This window comes from Agelaius tricolor, unplaced genomic scaffold (assembly GCF_023055355.1).
Source record: "Agelaius tricolor isolate 1412-34295 unplaced genomic scaffold, bAgeTri1.0.p SCAF_49, whole genome shotgun sequence".
Classification (NCBI taxonomy): domain Eukaryota; kingdom Metazoa; phylum Chordata; class Aves; order Passeriformes; family Icteridae; genus Agelaius; species Agelaius tricolor.
In genome coordinates this window covers 2,217,323-2,240,278 of record NW_027269309.1, presented here as the reverse complement: position 1 = coordinate 2,240,278, position 22,956 = coordinate 2,217,323, and the positions used below count along the sequence as shown (strand labels likewise).

The 22,956-nt window shown below is 39.7% G+C and overlaps 1 protein-coding gene across 19 annotated transcripts in view; it reads left to right on the top strand.

Annotated features, from left to right (window-relative positions):
- PHF20 (PHD finger protein 20) overlaps window positions 1-22,956 on the top strand; it is a 71,769-nt gene that overhangs the window by 38,129 nt on the left and 10,684 nt on the right. For 14 of the 19 annotated variants that reach the window (XM_071455499.1, XM_071455490.1, XM_071455492.1 and 11 more), the window contains 5 exons: window positions 5,765-5,944; window positions 9,560-9,658; window positions 11,437-11,598; window positions 13,879-14,075; window positions 19,881-19,980. In XM_071455499.1, the coding sequence (XP_071311600.1) occupies window positions 5,765-5,944; window positions 9,560-9,658; window positions 11,437-11,598; window positions 13,879-14,075; window positions 19,881-19,980 (738 nt within the window). The remainder of the gene's footprint in view (window positions 1-5,764; window positions 5,945-9,559; window positions 9,659-11,436; window positions 11,599-13,878; window positions 14,076-19,880; window positions 19,981-22,956) is intronic. The other 5 variants (XM_071455502.1, XM_071455501.1, XM_071455505.1 and 2 more) reach the window with 3 other exon arrangements.

Below are 22,956 nucleotides of genomic sequence, written 5' to 3'. Positions count from 1 at the left end.
CAGTGACCATGTTGTTAAATTTGGGAAAGAACAATTCACATATAGTTGCTTTGCACTGGAGTGAAGATTCCAAAATTAAAATTTCCAGTATGTAAGTTGTGTTACTTGACACTGGAATCAAAGCTTGAGTGAGCTGGAAAGGTTAGTGTGGGACTGATTTGAACTGTCTCCCCCTCTTTCCAAAGAAGGATCTTGCCTTTGCAGTAGCAAAATTGACCAATAGGTCTCTAAATTCTGTAGTTGCTCTGAACAGAGAGGAAGGTACTGCTATTGCCTCCCGCTTGTATTTTATGTATGCCTTACAGAATATGCCTAAACAGAATGACTAGGATTTCATGGCTACTGGATATGTTCAGGCAATACCTTTCTTAAATTTATCAGAAAGTAGTATGAGATTGTTATGATGAAACAGCTCTTCCCCCAAGTGCATGTTACAATACTTACCTCCTTGAGTTGTTGCTGCTTTGGTCTTCAGGAAAGAATTGTCCTTACACAGAAGAAGGCAGTTGATGTTATGTCCCCCTGGGCTAGAGGAGATGCAGGTATACCTGCCCTCAGCTCTCAGGCTGCATTGTACCTCAGGTGCATTGCAGAGCCATCTGCAGGCCTCTGTTAGGAGAATTGAGATCTGTTGAAAATATGTGTGGATGTTTAAGCCTAAAAGAGGCTTTTTGAGTCTGGGCTGCAGATGACTTCAGTGTTGGTCTTAGATGAAAGAGTTGCTTAGATTTTGTGCTAGCTCAAGTAGAGATGCTCTATCAGAATAATTGCTTGGAAATTAAATGTGGTACAGTATCTGTGACAATTTGTCAGCTGCTTATTGATCTGTGCATCTGTACTCCATTTTTTTTATTACAGAATTCTTAGTTGGAAGGGACCCACAAGGATCATCAAGTCCAACTCTTAAGTAAAACTGGATTCTGTGCCCATATACATTAACCTTAAGACAGGTTTCTTTCTTTATAGTCCCTTCTCTTTTGCTGCAGAACCCCTTAGTTTACTGTTAAAGTACATCATCCCATACTGTGACTTGTGTCCTGCAGACACTGTAAACAATTTTCTCTGAAGGTACCAGTTGTCTCTTTCAGATATGTCTGTCTCTCCATCCATGTTATTTTGTATCAAGTGCTTGCAAAAGATTTTTCTTAATAAAAATTGTTGTTTCCTGACCTAGACCACTCCAAGGGCATGAGGCATAGAATAGTTTCATTTCTTTCTTTGTTACCTGCAAGTCACAATTTTGACATCTTGACTTGGAGTTTTTCTGTATTGGTGACTTTCATTTTTTTAGTGAAATCTGTCCATTTGGAGATTTGTTAACATATAGTTAATGCCTTTGGGCTGAACATATGTTCTGAAATCCAACAGTCAAGACTTGAGTGCTTGCATAGCTGGTGTGTCCCCATGTCATACTATGATGAGGCTCCTGTACTTGCTGGATGCTGAAGATTTCTCTGGAGACATAAACCTCATGAACAAGTAGGGGAGTTGGTAATGGAAGTGCCATCTGAGGTGATTTGTGTGCTCTTAATAGCTCCTTAGTACTGGTGTCAGCACAATTGGACTGACAGCGATCTCATGAGTTGATACCCATTGACTCCTAGGACACAGTTTAAGCCCTCTCAGGAGTTTTGGTAATAATGGAGCCAAAGTCAGTTTTGGAACTTCAAAAGCACTGTGCAGTATTAAGCTTTGATTTGGAGTGTGGGTGTAGTACAGTAGCCTCAGTCTGGCAAGTCGCTGCTGCTCTTGGCTCTCCTGTGTTCCTTGCCATGAGGAAGAAACTACAGGAAGAGACCTGCAATTTTTAGTTTGCCTACTGTAAAAAATCTGTCCTTACTATGGAGTCCATATAAATCACTTAAAGAAGGAAAAAACGTTTTGTCAGTAGATTTAAATTTTTTCACATAACCTCATTTTTAGAAAATTCTGCCTACTCAGAGTTAATTACAGTATGTCCTGTTAGTATAAACTACTCCATCCATGAATTCTTTACATGAGTAAAAAAAATAAGTATTTTGTTCTTACTTGTGTTACTGATGAGAGCTGAATTGTGTGTGGGTGGAGTTGGCAAACTTGTTTTGACATCTTAGAATATCTCGGGCATCTGATTGTCTCTAACAGCTGTTAACAGGCAAACCTCTGGCCTGTTGTGTAGTGGTTGTAAGATTAATCCTTTGGGAAATTTTCCTGTATCCTCTTGATTCTGGCTGACTGATGCCTCTTTGCTAGGCAGTGGGGTGTGCATGGTGATACACAAATGTGGGCTTTTTCCTTGGAGCCAGGGAAGATCTGCATAAACAGCCTCTGTGTTTGCAGAGTTGCTGGTTGTATTTGGCTTATCAAGACAGTACTGCATTTGGTTTCTGGGGAGTGGCTGTAAGTCAAGATGAAACATGGTCTTTCAGTTCTTGAAAATACCACTGGAAGTTCCCAGCAAATGATCTCACAGCTGTTGATGGTACCTTTGTCTGATTCACATACTTGGGAATGCAGTCTCTGCTTCCTGTGAATGCTGAGTTATCTTACCTGGGGTCCTACATCAGGGTTCCAGGGGACAGAAAGCTACTGCCTTGTCTGTCACTGAACCTCACTGTGTTTAGTAGTAAGTTTTCTAAAGCTCTGTGTGTGTGGTTTCTGCATGCTTGAGGTAATTTCATATTTCAGGTTTGTATGTGTTTCTAAGATCCTTCACAGCTTCTGGGTCAGCTCTTGGTACACAGAGGATACTTCTTCCAGGCTTAGGAGAGAGAGACCTGAAAGAACTCCATGGAAGAAGGCTGGAGGCAGTTAATCAGCAATCTTGTTCATCTCCAGTATTTTGTGAACATACCTCCTGTTCCTGTTAGTGGTATTCTTTGTCATCTGAGCTGGAAATTAATCTGCTCTGATGTTTAATCACAACATTACTGTTCAAGGACAATGAAAGTGACATTGTCCAGGGTCTCAGGAGGCTTTTTGTGCCTTTTGTGGTTTCCCTGAGGTGGGATACAGGTGTTGTATGTGTCTTCATGGGGCCTGCATAAGCAGCTTTAGGAAACACTTAGGGATCCCCTGTGTACTCCTCATAGGAATCTCTATGAGTGTGGTCCTGCTGTCACTGCAGCCTCACAACCCAATGCTCTGTGACTGGGTGGAGGCAGAGGACTAGGAAACCTTCTGGAGGGTTAAGGTTGGCTTGGGGAGACCAGAGGATGGAAACAGGTGGCACAATTCTGCAGGTGGTACTGCAGAAAATCAAAATGTGAGAAATGTGCAAGTTTTAAAGCCACATGCCTAAATATAAGGTCTTAGTTGTGTTTGTTATGAATAATTGTTCTTTGTTCTTTAGGGAATGATTTTATAAACTGACCTGAGTTATACTACCAAATGAAGAGGAAAAAGAACACTTTAGTGTGGAAGGCTTGTAAGCTTGCATCTCCATTGCATCAGTTTTAATACTTGCTATCTCGAAGGTTTAGGATAAATTTCCAGGTTTTTAATCTCATCATCTCAAATTTATTCACAACTTCTAAAATGTATTCAGAGTGCTCAAAGATCTTGTAGACCCTCTAAACTTTCTTTTCAATGGAACAAAGATGTTTCAAAACGTAGCGTCTTTGTGTCTGTTACTGGGGAAAAAAAAAAAGAAAAGCATCCAGTGTATGATAGAGTACCATGACCCCTCCACCAGGACAGTGTTACAGCTTGCTGAGAAATTTTACAGAAATAGATTAACCTGTGTGTCATAAAAGACAGGATGTATTCTTGGCAAAAATCTCCTTGAAATTAAATCTCACAAAGCTACAAAACCCCAGTGGACATGAAATACAATTTTGCTCCACCAAGATCCTGTGTGCATCTGTGTCAGCCCACAGGAAGCTAAGAGGCCTTGTGCTGTTGCAGACTGCTAGGATCCAAGGTGACTGTGGTGTTCTAAAATGTTAATTCATGAGATTGAGTTGAGCTGTTGGGAGAAGGGAAAGTTAGGAGGCCTGAATGAAGGCTGTAAGGTGTGTATGGATTTTTGTATTGTAATTTTGAGTTTCACTGATGTGGTGTTCTGTAAATATTTTGGAAAATTATTGCAGAGTAGACAGTTAGGAAAGCTGCAGAAAATATTGTTTGTGTGACTTTTCACCCTGTACTGAAATACACCATTTGCATTTCATAAACTTTATTAGGGTACTGGTGTTCCCAAAGAGACTATGTAGTACCTGAATCTTATTTCTCAGCTACTGTGTACCATGGAAAAAGTTTTCATCTGAAACTTTTCTTCCTTTGTTTTTGTCATCTGAACTGATGATATCTTGACTCCCTACTCATGGGAGTCCTCAGAGGAGCAGGAAATAAATATAGACTTGAATTAAAAACAATCAAGTAAATAAAGACAGCGCCAAAAAGCCCAACCAAACAAAAAATTACCAAAAAAATTGCCTGTCTGGACAAAAGGCATCTTTTAGAGGGTCTTGTGTGGTAATTGGGTTTTGGTTTAATTTCTGTCTTTTGTGGCTGCTGTAGAGCACTAGGGCAGTTGACTAGAAGATAAGTTTGATTGTGGAAGTAGTTACAAGTGGCTTTTCTTTTTTTTTTGTTTGGAATTTTTTTTTTTTCCTTTCACTTCCAACTTCCTAGAGAGAGAGGACCAGGGAAAATGTCATCAGATTTCTGCATCTTGGAGTTTCTTTTACTTGAAGAGATCCATGTGATTCTGAAAGCTCTAACAATGACATCTTTTAATGTGCCTTGTTATTTCTTCAGCTTGAAATGTTGATCAGGGCAGGGTGCTTGATCTAGTTTTTTCTCCTAAGTGTGCCCTCTGGGACTCTTTCCCTTTTCAGTCACTCTCAAGTTCTGTTCAGAATTGTTTTATTAAAGGTGTCTAAGTATGGCATGTTAATCTTCAGATGAGAAACAAGTTGCCTTTCTTATCCTCTGAACTTTTGAGATGCATATGATGATAGAACTGGATATTTTTGATAAATGTCAGCATCCTGTCACCTTGGCTACTGGGTCTCATTGACCAGGACATTTAATGTAATACTCCAAAACTAAATGGCAACTGGTCTTGTTCAGTCTGCTGTCCTATCTGCCATGCAGCTTTAGCTTTTATCACCTTCACTGCTCTTTTTCTGTGTCCAGGAGTCTTTTCAGGAGGAGTTGCTACTTGCAGTTAGGAGGATGAAACAGTTTGACTTAATGTAAATAAAATTGTAATCTCATATGAAGCCATGTCTGCATCTTAAGATTTTTATGAATTTTAGGTAGGGATTCTGAATTCTTGCATCTCACTCTTGATTGAAACACTGTTGTTTCAGAGGTACGTATTTAAACACTGTTCTTCCTTATATGTGCAGAGCTGCTTTATGCCACTTCTGTGTATGTTACAAAGCACTCTTAGGAGAACTGGCTGTGGTTCCTCTAATTGAACCAAATGGGCACTTTTTCTCTTGGAGGAGCTAATAAAAATGACCCAGCCTGTGTGTCTGCTGAACTGAACTGAACTGTTTCTCTTTTCATCTTTTCTCAAAAAAAAAAAAAGTCACAGTTTTTCTGAAGAATAGAGATTTGGGAATGCGTGGACATCCCCTGTTTATTTTTGAAAGAAAAGCTCATCAGCAAATCCAGCAAAAACATTGGAGTTTTTAGCGTTTTAGGGCTAGGACTGAGTTGAGCAATGTCTGATCAGAAACATTCCACATGGTCTGTCAGAGCTGCTGCTGCTGAAATAGACTGACTTTGGAAAGTATTTAAAGCTTGGACTTGGTCTTTGTTCTGTTTGTAGATGCTCCTCTACACATAACCCTCAGGAGTACCCCATATAGAGATGAAAAAGTAGAAAAGAGAAGAACTTCAACACCTGTAAGTGCACTAAATAGTCACCGACATTCTATTAGAGACCAAACCAGGAACCACATAGCAAGAGCACTGCGGAGACCTCGGGAAAGAGAAAGAGTTCAACATGGTACGGCTTTTGGTTTAACATGGGAAGTTAACATGGAAAGGGAAAAGTCTTGAGAAAGTTTTAAACATCGTAAGGAACTGATAATATTCTCTATACCTTTTTTATAGATGAGTAAATGGTTGGTTCTCACAATTAAGGGGTAAACATTATATATATGGTAAAAGAAGTTTTATAAATGTATAGTTATGTGACTGCAATGTGCTCCCCCCAGTATGTGTTATCAGTGGATAGTCTTGGTAATCCAGGGATTTGGGAAGGTTGGCTTGTTACTATGGCAGCACCTGACCTCCAATCAGAATGTAAGAAAGTGACTTCCACCACTGGATAGTAAGGAAGGAGTTGACTGACAAGGCTCTAGGAGAGGCTAGAGATATAAAAGAGGAAACATCCACCTTGAAGATGAGCCAACCATGTGGTGGGCAACCGCCAGGGCAGTTCCCAGGCCTGCTTTTCCTTACCTAGTCTTTGTTGTATTTTTATTAAGGTTTAATAAACCCTTTAAATTTTTTTGAGTGAGCAGTTGTTTCTCACACCTTCGTTTAGAGAGAGAGCAATTTTGTATAAATGTATGGCATAAAATGTAAGCAGTGTTTTTTCAATGTAATTTTGTAAGTTTTCCTGCTCTCTGCACTGGGGTTTATTCTGCGCAGTCAGTTGGTAATATTTATAGGATGTAAAAAGTATTAAAGTATTAAAGGTCATTAAAAGGTTGTAGGTCTTAATTCTGTTAAACTCCTGGCTGCCCAAATCATTAAATATTTTAAGTAATCTTGTACCTACTGAGATACCTAAACTTAAAGGAGGCGGATGGGAGTGGACATGAGGCACAATGACCTAGGGTGATATGTTTTGTAGGGGATTATTTTCAATAGTACTTGACCACTTCTTGTAGTCAGCAATTGCTACTAGACATCTCTGAAGAACTTCACGACTTTGACTGTTCAGTGGTATCCTGTAAACTCTGTTTATACTGAAATCTGCTGTAGTATTGGTGGGTAACAGCCAGACAGGATGGGGCGATGTATGTATACACACATATACGTTCATAGAAACAATACATATTAATAATAATATATTATTTATATACATACAAAATATAAATAATTCCCAACATACTTCTAGATTTCTTTCAGTAAGAAAGAACTTGAGTCACGGTGATGAGGAAAACACAAACAAAATCTGAGGTTAGACTGCTATATCTATGACAGATGCTCTGTCTCCTGGAGATCACCTCCTTAGCTGCCTGTGTCTATGTTGTTCTGTTGATCATAGCAGACAGACAGTACTTAGCATCTTGTTTATTCTTGTGCATCCCTCACTGCCCTTCCTTGTAGGAAGGTCTGAATGAGGCCCATCAGTATCTCCTCCCTGTTCCTCACTCACTGGGATGTGTCCTATGTGCAAGTGTGGCATTTAGAGATTATAATGAACTTTCACAGTGGTGATGTGATAGAGGATGGCGAGCACTCATCCCAGTTCTTATGAGTCTGTGCCATTCAAGGAAGTTGAAATCCTTTGTCTATTCAAAAAAACCCCAAACCATTAAAAAATGTAGTTGTTTTGTGCTTAATTTCTAGGATTATGTTTCTCAGTTTATCTTTCTGTTTGATTATGTGAATCTGTGAGGATGCTCATAACCTAGATAAGTCTCTCTATCTGGTCTTATGTCAGTGAAAATTCATTACACTTCAGAGCACTTAGAAGAAACAGCTTTAAACAACGAGAATGTTTAGTTCCTGATTTTGGAAGATTCTAGTATAATACTCAAATACTTGTTCTTTGAAGAATTTTTTTTCATGGAAACATGCATTAACTGCTGTGCATTTCAGAAGATAGCTTCACAAAGAAGTTTGCAAATATTTAGATTTTTTTCAGATTTTAAGACACACGGGGAAGCTTACGGGGACAAGGTGGATAAAGTGACAGTTTCTTTCATATTTATCTTGAATATTTTGATAGTGGTTGAGGAAGCTCCCCATGTGCCCTTGGATATCTTCAAACAAATCCAGTAATCTGATCATGTGAATTTGAATTTTCAAATGAAAATAAGGAAAATTTTCCTCCCTCTGTTGAGCTCAGTTATTCTCTCTTCCCTTCTGGAAGAATAAAATGATAGAACTTTCTTGCATCCCTGTGAGCAAAGAGAAGGGAATGGTACCAAGAGCATCCTGACCATTGGAAGTACAAGAGATGAGAACAGATGAAAGTAAGAAGGAAGTTGGAAGCACTGTGTTTGACACTTGAATATGCACCTTTTCTTTTCCTGTTCTTTGTTTTGGTTTTTTTAATTTCCCTCAACACCGAGAGGTGGAATAAGGTGACTTTTGTGCTGCCAGTTCTGCTGCCTTTGAAGCCCAGGTGCCTGGTGTGGCCATGTGGATGAGCACACTGAGGTGCCTTTGCTAACCTCATTTGCTAAGAGGGGCACAGAAATAGCAAAGTAGCAGGAAATCTTTGAGGACTCAACAGGATGGGGACATGCAGAGCTAAAGAGACTCCTGAGGACAAGCTATTAAGCTTGTCCTGCATGCTTACCTGAGCAGATTAAATGTGACTGCCATTTGCAGTTTCTCAGTGAACTGTTCGTGCCATAAATACTCAGCCGATAAATCGGGGACTTTACTGTTGATGTGTGTGAAAGGGGTTGACATAATATGCTGGTATTGCTGGTTTACTTTATAAATGGTTACAGACAATCTAGGGTTCTCAAATGGTTTGTGCAAGTGAAGATTTCTTACAGTATACACTGTCTTCAAGTGCTTATTCAGATCTCTATCATCTGACATTGAAATAGGTTTCTGAATGGGATGGTGAGTGGCTAATCAGCCAAGCACTCTGAGAGCAGAGCCATTTTGAGATACAAGAGATCCTTCCATAATAGGCATTGATTACATCTCTGAGTCAGGATAATTTACATAAGGAACTGCATAAGTATCTAGAAATTGTGTGCTGGGACCTAAATCTGAAAGATAGGATGTAACCAAACACTGGGGTCTGGAAAGCAGGGATTTGTGAACATGCCCTTCAATAGGCTTATACTGAATTGTGCATGCTCTGGAAGCATGCTTTGAGGATAGACTTAATTGACAGCTGTCAGTTATTCATCATTATGGAGTGTTTTTAATGCCATAAAAATAGAATGGAGAACGGATGTTGAGAGAATAGTTAAAGCCAGCCGAACCATTTACTCCATTTTCAATATAAATAAAATACTTGCTTGGGGAACTGAACTGAAGTTCAGGGTTTTGTGTTACAATGCTAGTGAAATGTCCAGTCATAATAATGTAGAAACTGGACATAACAAATCCCTCGGTATTTTTATGATCTCTGAAGCATGTAAATAATAAGTGGGCACTGCTGTACATTTCCTTTCTCCTACAGGATACTTATATTTTGTTATGGGACAGTCAAATTAGGACCTAAAATAGATTATTCCAATTGAGAGCTGGGGAATTCTTAAAAGTAAGTTTTCTTCTTGGGTTTATTGTTTTGTTTTGTTTTTTTCAGGGAACTGGCCTTGATTGTCCAAAAGAATGGGACACTTTTAAGAACATTATGAAGTAGAATAAATGTATATATTTATTTAAACTAATTTGGAATTTTTTTTAATTTCAGCTGTTAAAGGACATGAGAAGAACAAAGAAAAAAAATCCAAAGACTATGAAAGATCCAAGTCAAAGAAAAAGAAAAAAAAGAAAAAGAGATCTAAGCCTGGTAAAGTTCATTTTCCTGTAGATGAAACTGGCTTCATTCTTTTGCTTTATTACCTCCAGAAAATCACTTTAGATCACTTAAGATCAGGCATTGCATTTCAGCCTTTTTCTTCACTTAGCTTTTATTTTATTAAATAATTGATTTTAAATTGTGATTGACAAGATAATCTATTTCCTGGTTAAGCTTCCTCAGTAATGCTGGATGGTGGCTTGTAGTAGTGCTTGTAATGGCACAGAATAAATATCACTCCTAAATGAATGTCAGTGTATAAGTCAGGCTTTTCCTTAATAAGTGTGCTTCTATGCAAGCTTTGCCCAGTTAAGAGAGTGCAGATGCCCTGTGTACAGGCTGTTCTCAGTTACGTTAGTTCTGGGACTGCTTTATGAATGCTGGAGTTTGCAAAGTTTGAGTCCTTTTTTTCTGCTGTTAACCTTATTATTTCTTACACTTCCACTTTGAGGGGGAGTGGGCTGTAACAATGAGCCCAATTAAATCCGTCACAGCCTTAATTTCTTTCTTAAAGAAATTAATCTTTTTTCTGTAGAGATTTAGTAAAAGCCCAATTTAAAGTCTAAACTCCAGCTGTGTCCCTCTTTCATGTCTCATGCTGTTGCACTACATTGAAATGGCTGTAGTAGCAACGTGCATTCTTGGTTTCATCTGTGGAGGCTTGGGAATGCTTTCCTGGGGCCACTTCAAGCTTTGAACTTGAGGCAGAGGCCCAGGTGTTAGAGGTAATGGATTCTTCGCTACTGAAAACACAGCCGATTCTGGAAAATTTGTTTGAAATGTTTAAGGATCAAGTGTGATCAACAACATCCTCTGTCATTGATGGGGATGCAGTATACTTCAATCTGCTAGGCATCATTTGTGAAGCTAGATCTCCCTAAGGAGGAGTTTCTGAGGTAGAAAATTCTCTGATTGCTGCCATGAATAGGGCAAGCTATCAAGAGAGTGTATTGGAAGAACCATAGGCCAAGTCACTTAGAATTGTACTGCAACAAATAATTTTAATGAATTTCTGATTGTATGGTGCTCACAAGTATAATGATAAAGTACAAAGTATAATTTGTAGATTTATGCACCAAGTCCCCACAAGCCACCTCTCAGTCTGTCATTGAGTTTTAAGATGTTGCATGCCTTTTTTTGATGGTGACCTTATGGTAATTCAGTCCAGAACTGTGAAGATTTTTTCCAGGTAACTGGAGAGTGTTACTTGTAACTTCAGCCAGCTTTGATTTATATCCAATGTAGGCCTCGCAGGGGAACTATTCAAGGTGTTTTCTTCACACTTAATCTGGGCTTGTCCACCTGTGCATTCTGTTCCATAGATAGACTAGGAAAACAAGTGCTTTCTATCCACTTTGAAGTCTGTGAGATTAGGGAATGTGTATAACCTCATGTGAGTAAGAGTCGGATGTGAGGGGGAGGTCTCCAGCTAGTGGTGCTTGTGTGAAAGTGCCTGTAAAGCAAAGGTATTTGTACACCTACTCAGTCTGAAGAATAGTTGGCCTGGAAAGGCTGGTCACTTAGACCTTTGTCACTTCTGACAGCAGTAAACAGCGACTGAGCGGTATAAAATTGTCTGGTTCAGAAAATACCTTCTTGCCCCTGGAAAGCTTGCACATCTTGCAGCAGCATCACACAGTCCCAGAGCTCCAGCATACTGGGAACTGGCTCAGTGAGTTACACATTTCTGCTATGGGCATGCATGGTGCTGTTTCTTCTGTCAACTTTTTTTGACCATAGATTTTTAATGATTTACTACAATTTTACAGGGTATTCAGGCACTGCGGAGAACACAGATATCTCACAAGAGCTTTCACCTGAAAAATCAGTTGTCACAAAATCTAATTCTTCAAATAAATCATTTGCTCACCCAAGCACCTTGCTTCACTGCACTGATTCTGGACAGCCTAAGGGAAGATCAAAAGCAAATGGTGAGATGACTCTCCTCTATGGCTTTCTAGTTCTTTCATTACCAGTAAATATGTGAGCAGCACTAACATATTTGAAAACTGGTTCTTATTGTATAAATTTGGCTATTTTTACTCAGGGCTGTGTGTATTTCTTTCCCCCTGCTTGACAAGACTGGACCCAGTTCGTTTGCCTGCGCTTGATGTTGCTGCTTTTTACTTTGGCTTGACTTTCATATACACTTCAAGACTGTTGCCCTTATCTCAGAAATCAAACTCATTTTGCAGGGTTTTTTTTCAGTGCCTTATTAACTCCTAAAATAACGATGTTACAACTTAATAATTTTCGTATTTCCAAAAGTTTCTACAATGTAAGAACTCCTTCAGAGTTAAAAATGGGTGCTTTGCGAGCTTGCTGTGTTCAAGAGACCATTGGGTGTCATGATGTGTAGTTGTATTGATACAGAATGAATATGCTTATAATGACTTTCTGAGCTTCATATGAGAAGCTCTTGAGTACTGTTTATTGATGTCTTCTTCATAGTACTTCATACACACAACCCATAAAAATCTGGCTGCTGTGTACCAGCTTTCATAATTCTCAATGTCTTGCTCCATGTTACTACTTACTGATACAAACTGGTACAATAAAAAAGATCAACATTGATTTTTCTCTTCTTAAAAGTCACAGATTTGAAGGAAATAGAAAATATATGACAGCTTGATTCTATACAAGAACATTAAATTTTTTTTCATACAGATACACTTTTGAGAACTGTTTAAGCTTGTTTTGGGTGTTTTTGTTTGTTTTTGTTTGGGGGTTTTTGTTTTTTTTGTTGTTAGTTTTTTGTTGTTGTTGTTTTGAATAACTTTCTTTGTTATTAGACAAAAGTAAATTTTATCTTCAGTTAAGTTCCCCTTTAGAGGTGAAACAGGAAGCATTAAAAACTACTGAAGTGCAGATAGTGGTAATGTCTTGAAACACGTTTTGCAATCTGAGCAGTTGTGTTTCTGGAGTATATCAACCGTAGGACATACAGTTTAGTAGCTTTGCCATCAGTTGCTCAAACTTCTTTTGATCAGTTGATAGATAGTGAAAGTGGTGAAAAATACCAGAAATTATTTTATTTCATCCTTTTAAAATTGTTCTGTTGCTTTTTGCATCTGCAGTACTTGTGCCTAGCTAAACAAGATCTGGTGTAAAGGTAAACAAGATCAAGGTAAACAAGATCAAGGTGTAAACAAAAGTGAAACTTCTGTGTAATGTGGAAGTGCAGTGTGCCCATCCCGTCACTTCCACTGTACTTTAGGAAAGAGTGTCCTAGTTCAGAGGTGGAATAGAACTTTTAAACATGGAAATAAACCATTGTGTTGGGCTCTCACCCTTTGACAACAGATGCTTCCCCAAAAGATACAGTTTATGCCACAGACTAGTAGTTCTGGTTTTGCCTTCTATGAGCTAAATGATGAAAGTAGTTTATACTCACTGTAGGTGAGACCCCACCATTGTACTTAAGACTAAAATTTTTACCTTCCATTTCCCTCTAACTCATTAAATTATTTTCAAATAATTAAAATACCTCATCTTCTTCCTCTGACCCTCCCATTCTATCCCCAAGGAAGATGCAGACATTGATTTAATATTATTGAGGTAAGATTCTCAATTCAGCATGCTGTTCAGTTAAAATTTTCTTGGCAGTTTTATTCAATCTAGGATGCACTAAAGCTTCAGCTAAGTAGCATGGGTGCATTCTGGAAGAATACCTTGTGCAGTACACTGCCTGTGAGTTTATAAATACATCCTAAACAGAAGATTAAATGAAAATAATAATTTCTGAAGCAGGATTAAATTCTGTGTTGGACCCAGTATTTCTGTCATGAAAACATCACTTCGTGAGATTGAATGGTTCATAAAACAGAACCCTCTTGCCTCTTTTTGAGAGCTCTGCACTAGAAGTGCCAAGTCACAATTCTGTACCAATTGCAGCAGCTAGCATGAGTCCTATTTGAATGTACAAGCCTGGTTTTGTTGTTTATAGTTTTGTCTGAAGAGACTTCATGCCTTGGTTTGAGATGGTGTATGCTGACAATACAGTTTTAATGACAAAAGCTGTTAAGATGGATATTTTGAGAGAGCCATTAATGAGACTATAAAACTTCATTATGTAGTAACCTTCAATAAACAGTTAAAATTGTGGTTAAAATTTAAAATTCCTTAAATTGCACTGTGAACTCATGCTTTTTGGAATGTATATTTGCATACTTGGGATGAGATTTTGAGGGACTTTTTTTATAATTACTCAGGATTTTATGTAAATACTTCTTGTACAGAGGATGACACCCTGAGTGAGTCATCTATGGATAGCTTGCCTTGGAGTGACGATGACTGCAGTCAGGATGTTGATGTAACCACCAACCCTGATGAAGAAGTTGAAGAGAGTGATTTTGAGATTGTTCGGTGTGTTTGCGAAGTAAGAGAAGAAAATGACTTCATGATTCAGGTATGAAATGGAGGATAAATGCACATTTTAGTGAATGCAGTGGAAGGTGTCAGTAGAGAAACTTTTGTTTTGTACCTGAAATAATAAACTACTGTTGTCTTCCAAAAGCATAACATTTTTTGAGGTAATCTGTAAAGGTGACTGCTACGATAGTTAACTTCTGCTTCATAGTGCAGTTTAGGATTTTTAATTGAAAGAAAGAGGGAACATTCACTCCAAAAATGGTTGGTTTGTCATTTGGGAATTTTTCTAAACATAGAAGACTTTCTTGATTCTGAGAAAGCATATTCGAAATCAGTGATTTTTTTTTTTGGGCTCCCTCTAATTTAGAGCCTGTTCAGAACATTGTCATGAGCTTTCTCCAGACAGGCTGGGGGGGGGGAAAAAAAAAAAAAAGAAAAAAAATTGAGAGTTTTGCTTTAAAGCAGAACTGCATTTGTCATTTGTCCATTCTGCAGTAGTCTGCAAATTCGGAGTTCCTAACCTGCCTAAGGTCATCTGTCCATTCCACATGTATCTGCTCTTTTTAAATCAGCTTCACTGAAAACTTGGAGAGGCTTCTATTGTCTCTCCTGCTTAAAACTGTTGATAAAAACCTCCTTGGAAGTTACTTGCCTATTTACTTTGAGATGTTTGTAAATTATCAGAAAATCATGTCCCTAAATAGCTGCTTTCACCATCCCACCCAGCCCCTATGAATTTCAAGAGGTGAAGTCAAAAAATCAATTAAATTTTTTCATAATTTTTTGCTCTAATTCATTTTCTTTGAGTTTCCATGCTGTTTCATGGAGCCTTGCTGTGGAAGGTATGATGCTTTTTCTCTTAGTGGTGAGTTCACTTCACACAACTTTTAGTGTTGGATCCTGACAATGCAGGGCAAAAAGTAACTTATGAATTAGTAAGGAAGGGTGGAGTGATGGGCAGTGGTCAAGTGTAAGTAAATAGCACCAGACTGTACACGAAGAAAAAGGAGTCCGACAGTGGTGACTAAAGGGGGGTAGATACCCTCTGAGGAGATGGCTTACAGAAAATCACAAAGAAATAGCCTGGGAGTATAACTGGCAGAAGTAAGTTCAATACTAGGTTAGGATTGCAGAATGTAGGGAGCTGTCAGCTGGCTCTGGATGCAGCCTATGGATGCCTTTCCTTTAGAGTTTCGTGGGCTGCTTCTAAGATTGCCTTGCTAGGTTGAACTAGTTTGGGCGGGCTTTTGTAGCATATTGCAAACTTTTAAACATTTGAATTGATTTGTGAAAGAATTGGTCTCTGGAAGAGAGATGCAGATAAGCAGTATTGTGAGTATCTGCATTCTTGGTGGGGATTGAGGTAATAGGAAATATGCTGGCACCCGGGATACCTGCTTGGGTTTGCCGCGTACCCATCTTGATAGCGAAATGAGGAGCCAGGGCAGTTTCTTCATGGATCTGGCTGGAGGTTCATTGCTCCCAATATAAATGTATCCCCTCCTCTCTTACAAGAGGGAGAATGCTAAGCGTTCTCTTTCTGCTGTGTTCATTGCCATGAATGTGCCAAATATAGAAATAATGCAGGAAAATGTTAATTTTAAACACATCAGCACCTTGTCCATGAAAGACTGGGGAACATTAAAGTTTAATAAAACTCATACACAGTTAAAATGGAAGTTCCTTTAGGTATTTAAACTAATAATTTGCCCCCACATTCAAAAGATTTTATAAAAAGTTTTCTTTGACCTGTACTTGCCTTAAATTAATTGTCTTGAGCAATTTGTGCATTAAGGATGTCGTTCATTGCACTGGGATGCAGAAATCTAGATTTGCATTTTTAGAAGTATCTGCTTCAGTTAGTAGAAATTAAATCTGGAAAAAGAAGTACAGAAAAATAGTGTATTGTTGGTTAGTGCTGTTTGTTCCAGTCTCTGTAACTCTGCAGGGAGAGGTTACTAGTCTTCATTTATGGAGCTGGTGTAAAGCAGCAGTGTAGCATTGCCCTGTGCTCCTTCTGGAGGCACAGCACTCCCGATTTTGTGGTGAGGCCCAAAGTAATCCGGACAGACTGTTGTTGCCTCATCTTTTCAGTTTTTATATCGAAACACTGGTGAATTTGTGTATGATGCAGAAAATTCTGGGGCTGGATTTGATTGCCTCAGAGGTGATGGATGTAAACAGACTTGAGATATTTTTGTTCTGGAAGGTGAAAAGCTGCTTTAAATACACATCTTTTGGGTTTGTTTATTTATTTTGTGACTTGAATTTCAATTTAAATATTTTTTGCACAATGCTGTATGTTTTTTCTCTTCTAAATCTTCTGCTTGGCATGCTTTGAAACTCCCTATTACCACCTGGGCAGGGAGTAGTTTCCCAGCATGTGCCAGAGCAGTAACCTGTAGCCTAGCAGCCACAGTGTGCAGTAGAACCTGCAAGTTAAAGAATGCACATGTACCCTGAAGGGGTGAATATTTAAACATCAGTTGAGTGAAATTTAAAGTTGGGATGTTTGTGCTGGTTTGAAAGTAAACCAGCAGGAGAAATGAACCCCACAGAAAAACCGTAAGAGAGATTTCAGGTCAGAGTTACAATGTCATTAGGAAGATTACAGTAAATGCAACAAAACACAAAAACTGGTTTAAAGTCAGATTACAGCCTGCTGTTCTCTTGGTCAGGATGGTGGTCTCAGTCCTATCAAATAGTGACAGTAGTCCTGCAAAATGATGGTTGAAGTTGAGAGCAATGGTCCTCTGGGAGGTCTAGTCCTCCTCTGGATCTGTCCAGTAGTCATGGTGTCCTAAATTCCTAAAGCACCCAGATTATTTATGGTCAGATATGGGCAGGATGCTCAATACCTCCCCAGGGCTGGAAATTTCACAATGGAATGATGTAATCCTATGAGTCATAGGATGTTTTGGGGATCCTTGATGGCCTAGGTCCTTATAGCTGCCCATTGGGGCATTAAGGCGCAGTGGCAGAGATGACCCCCCTTAGGCTGGATGTAGTTACCACAGTTGAGTCACTTTGTGAAGACAAGAAAAACTACCCTGATGTACCTGGTTTGGGGGTGGTTGGCCTCTTTATCTAACACTTGCAGCCTGCTGGCTGGTGTGCACTGGGCAGCTCTTGCAAACGACCCATCATTAACAGTTCATCAAGAATAATGTAGATGGGAGTAGACTGCATAGTTTGGTTACAACCACACTTGCAACGTAGGACAGATGCTTAACTAGAGTTCTGGGCAAAATTGCCTGGAAAAACACTGAGTGCAGCTCTCTGTACAATATGGCATGATCCGTAGGATGCAGGTGTAACTAGATCCAGGAGCTCCCTTCTTATTTTTAGCACAGTCTGTTTCTCTTAATCTGTTTTCTTTGTTTTAGAACAACTTTTTCTGGCTCTAATTTGTGAAAGGAGGATTATGTCTGCCTGTTTTGGAAAACATCTCCCAACTGCATTAGGGCTATTTACCCATTTTGGAAGGCAAAATATTGTTGGTTCCATCCTTCAGAAACCTGTTTTTCTCTAACCTTTTACATTCTCCAATCCCAGAGCTCCCATCTCCTCCACACCTAGACTGCTCATTTAATGCAGTGAAGTATTCAACGTTTGCTTGTCCTTTTCTGTCCCTCCTAGCTTGAGGAAGGGCAGGAGATAAGAGCATTAATTAAAGTGGTGTTGAGCGCAGATGAAATGTTTAGCAAGTTTGCATCTTTGTAGGTCAATGAAGAGCAATGTGAGATTCCTTGCAGTTGCTGTTAGGGTTTGGTTTAGCTCATACTGCAGTCCTCTATATTGACAACATTTCTGTTTTTGCTTTATGCTCTGAGAAATAAAGGGTATATAATCTCTTGTCTCACTGCTTGGGAAAATAGTAACTTTTAACTGACATCACAGTTTCCAATCAAAATAGACTTAATATTCTTATGTGGGGGTTTGTTCCATGTTTCAGTGGTCTGTAATCTACAATCACAATTTAGTCTCATTAAAATACTGATGGGGAGAAAATTACAAACAAAAAGTGAATAGTTTTTTCCCTGCTCTAGAACAGCATGGCTTTAAGAACAGTGACTGCATTTTAAATAGTGTAACTGTGCTAAAGAGATCCAAATTATATTCAGTCGTTGCCAGTATGATTGTCTTGCCTTGTAAAGATGTTGGATGCTCCTAAAGCTGGTGCAACTGATCTGCACGGCAGGTTTGTGTTAGTAGAGCTACCTTTGAAGTGGATAAAATGTTGCAGGTACAAGAATCATTAAGGCATAATAATGCCTACTCCTGAAATAAGCAGGGCAGGAGACCTTTTCTCCTTTTAATGCCTTTATTAAAAGTAATCAGCTCAAGGTTGGGAGGCTCGACGGGTCCGCGGTCTGCCGTCGTCGCTCCCAGGGTGACTGGGAGGAGGAGGAATGTGCAGCTTTGTCCACTAGGGGCAAAGCTGGGGGTCCCGGCCTCACGAGAGCAGTGGCGGTAGCCCCATGTTACTCAACTTCTAAGTTTTCCAGGCTCGGGTCTTGGTTCCAGCTGAGGTCTTTGCTCAGGGTGAGGGGCAACATCTTTGCAGGTTCGGTACTTTGTTCCTCACGTTCAGACATCACTCTAATCTCTTAATTCTGTATTGGCTCATTGTTTTTGGGGTCTTTTCGGTAAGTTTGGTGGAGTTGCTTCCCATGGCATGCTGGTCTCGAGCCTATTTTGCATTCTCTCTGATGCCCCTCCCCCACCATGTCCCCTCCTATCACCGTCTGGGGAGAAGGTCAACTTAGCCTTAGGTAGGGCCATACCAATACAAAAGGAGCAATTAACGAGAATTACAATAACAAACAGCTAGAACTTCACCTTGGCAGCAACTGGTTTAACTGGTTGTGCAACCCTTTTTTTCCCCCCCAAAAAATGGCAGATTTTTTATTTATAACACTCCTGTGTGACATAAATATCTCTGGGATTTGATAACTAAATGTGGATTACTGCTTGAGGGTGTCAGGAAAATTAATCCACAAACATCAGAGGTTTATGTCCAAAAAGGAGACAGAGGAGTCCTTTTACTTTATTTGAATAAAGGGAGAGGCCATGGTGCATTCCCCTGGAGTCCCTCAAATTTTTGGAGGACAATTTTTTGACACTGGCCTTTTTATCCCAATTTTCCGGCCGCATTTCCCCTCTCTCTTTCCCCTGTGGCTGAGGTACTTGAGAGGTAGAGACTTCCTGGAACACCTGATGCCAAAGATTGCCCTCTAATGTATAGCCCCTCCTTTTTAATTTTTAGTTTTTATGGAATTTAGGGGTTTCCCCATTGTGTCTTTCATCTTTAAATATCCAATTTCATTTATCAGTAAACCTACAGTTTGTTTGTAAAGGCAAGTATCTTCTTCCATTCATCAATCAGTGGAATCCTTCCCGTTGTTTCTTTTATCTCTCAGTGCTAGTTTTATCTACCAGCAGACCCACAGTTTTGTTTGTAAAGACCAACCTGTCATTCCTCTCAAGGGGAAGGCTTTTGAATTCAGAGCTTGATTGCTCTGTTAGCTATCTGGTTATGTGCACATGCATCTCATGAATGATTTTCATTTCCAAAGGGAGTATTTTTGTACCTTTCAGAATCTCTGCTTGTACTTTTTAATTGTCGTTCTCCAGAAACACACATGAAAAATGTGGAGGCCTCACATTTTATTATAGTCTGTTTCTGTAATGTATTTGTTTGTAAGTGGAAGGTGGGGTGTGTATATTAACAGACCTTTTTGTCTTAAAATATGTAGATCCTGTGGTTCTTAATGACATAATGGTATTGAGCTCCTCTTGCCTTCATTTCTATTAATGTGCACTTCTTGACTTTAAACAGTGTGAAGAGTGTCTGTGCTGGCAGCATGGAGTCTGTATGGGCTTACTGGAAGATAATATACCTGAGAAATATACCTGCTATATTTGCCAAGATCCTCCAGGTACAGAAATTTAAGATTTCAGACCCTTTTTATATATGTAGTAAATCTACTAGTTCATCTATGTCTAATCTGTATCTAATCTATCTCTCTGAAAACTATGCTATTTTTCCCCCCCACCTGTATCTGTCACTGTAGGTAAGTTTCAGTTTCAGAAAATTTAATTTATGCAAATGTCCATGAGTCAATATTATGAAATTACAAAAGGACAGGAATGGAAAAGACTCTTTTCACTGTGGTGACCATCTGGCACATACTTGCTATAAGAAGGATTGTACTGTCTGACTATGGCAAATGAGTGTAGAAAACAGGAAGCTCAAGCAAAGACTCTCCATGGGTACATCTTAGGGGATGTGGCTGCAGCTCTCCCCCAACAAATTAGGCTGATGCATTCTTTTAAATAAGTCAGCAGAAGGCTTCTGCCTCTCCTCAGCAGTGGCTCTTGTCATTGACTGCATTACCTGCTGTTCTGGTGTGATGCTGGCCCAATGGCAGCCACCCACAGAAGCCACTTGCTCACCCGCTCTTGCTTCAGCTGGGCAGAAGAGAGAAAAATTTAACAAAGAGTTCAGGAGTTGAGACCAGGAGAAAACACTCCAAGGGCAAAACAGGCTTCACTTAGAGATAAAAGGTGAGTTTATAACCAACAGAATCAGAGGAAGATAATGAGAAATAAAATGAGCCTTTAAAAACACCTTTTCTTCCCCCAACCCCTCCCTCCTTCCCACCAACAGTGCAGGGAAACAGCATGTGGGGGTTTGGTCAGTTCATCACTCAAGGTTTTCTTCTACTTCTCCAGGAGAGAAGTTGCTCCCATGTGACACCGTGGGGTCCCTCCCACAGGAGACAGTTCTCTGTGAACTTCTCCAGCGTGGCTTACCAATCTCAGGAGCAGCAGTCTGCCCAAAACTGCTGCAATGTGAGCCCCTCCCACGGGCACACAGTCCTCCCAAAACTGCTGCAGCGTGGATCACTCATGCACGGGGTGCAGTCCTCCAAGGACAGGCTGCTCCAGCCTGGAAGCAAGGGCCCTCTCTCTCCACCGGGTCTCCCACTGGATCACAGCCTCCTCCAGGCATCCACCGGCTCGAGTGTGAGCATCTCCCCCCATGGGCTGCGGCTGCATCTCTGCATCCCCTGGGAATCCGCGTGGGCTGCAGGGGCACAGCTGCTTTACCGTGGTCCTCACCACAGCCTGCAGAGGAACCTTGGCTCTGGCACCTGGAGCACCTCCTCCCCCTCCTTCTCCACTGACCTTGGTGTCACCATATTATGTCCCTCACATGTTCTCACCTCTTCCTCTTCTGGGACTGAAAGAAAAAACTGCACCTTGGTTTTGATTTTCTTCTTAAATCTGTTATCACAGAGGCATTACCAACCTCTCAAATTAGGCCAGCTTTGGCCGGAACATGTCCATCTTCAGAGCCACCAGGGATTGGCTCTGCCAGACATGGTGGAAGCTTCCAGCAGCTTCTCACAGAAGCCACCTCTGTGGCCACCGAGCCTGCCCCCCTCCCCCCACTACCAAAACCAGGCTGTGCAAAACCAACACACCTGCAATAACCTATATATTGGTATTTACCTGAGGTAACACAGTCAGAGTTGATTAAGCAATATGTTCTCTCCTCCTTAGCAGATATTTTGAAATGTCTTAGTGTTGGAAAATCCCAGCTCTACAGAGATGGGGCAACTGAGAGGCAATTTAAAGATTTTATTCCATTATCAGTCTTGTAGAAGGGTGAGGCATGTGAGCTGTAAAACTCAATGCCATTCCATCAGAAGCCAACCTATTTCCTGGTTACAATATCTTATAAATGTTTTTCAGCCTATTAGCTTTTGCCATACAATGGTGCTCATACTTCTAACACCAATCACCTATTACTTTACCCCATGTGGTCTTCCTACAGTGCATCTTTCACAGTTCTAATTCTCAAAAATATCAGGTCTTTTTACAAGCCATTGTTTGAAACTTGTTCCTAGTTCAATCTCTCTCTCAACAATGTCATCTCTATTCCATGGCCTTCCTAAGTCAGCACACCTTATCTCAGAGTTTGCATACAAATGTACAAGACTGTGTGAGCTTTCAGTCAGGTTTTGAGAATCCTTTACAAATCCATTTCTCACATCTTAGTCCATCCTCCACAGCAGGTAAAATTACATTAAGCAAATATTTTCTGACTTTCTACTGTATTTATTACCAAGACTTGCTGAAAGTGAAAAGGATCAGGTTTGGACTTGAGGCCACGGTTATAAATGGCAAGAAAATGGATCTCTTTTCACCTGATTAAAAGACTTTTTTGGTTTATATGCATATTAGGATTGTGATCCAAGGTTTTTTTGGCTGTTGAAAGCTACCAACTCTTTTGTACTTAAACTCATAGATTTGTGTAGTATGTTTACTGCTATTGCTTGTACTCTCAGCAACGAAGACATGCTACACCTAAATTTTAAACTTTTACTACAGAGACAGCAATATATTTAAGGTTTCTTTAGAATATCTTGCTTCTGTTAAAGATATTTTGCTTTATGCCAGTTGAAGGTAGTTTTAAAGGGACTAAAATACACTTGCAAACTGAAGTTGTGTCATCACACTTGAATGAGTGTTTCTGTGCAGAAGGTGATTACAGCTTCATTTGTTGAATTCATTAACTATTAATTTCAAGATTCTGAAGTTTACATTGGAGGGGACTTCATTTTTACCTTTTAGCTCTGTCTTAATTTTACTGCTGTTGTGAAAAAGGAAAACATGTCCAACTTTTTGACTGCAAAGATGGCTTTTCAGTGACTGTTTTTGGCTTGAAGTGAGCTGATAGGCTGTATGAATCTACAAAGAAGTGGCTTTTAAAACTGAGCATGGCGATTCAGCAGACTCTTACTTAGGAGCTTTCCCCAGTCTATACTGCTGGGACTTGTAACAGCACCATTCATTCTATTAGAAGTAAAAAGCAAATTTAGTGTAATTTTGTCTAATAACTGTAC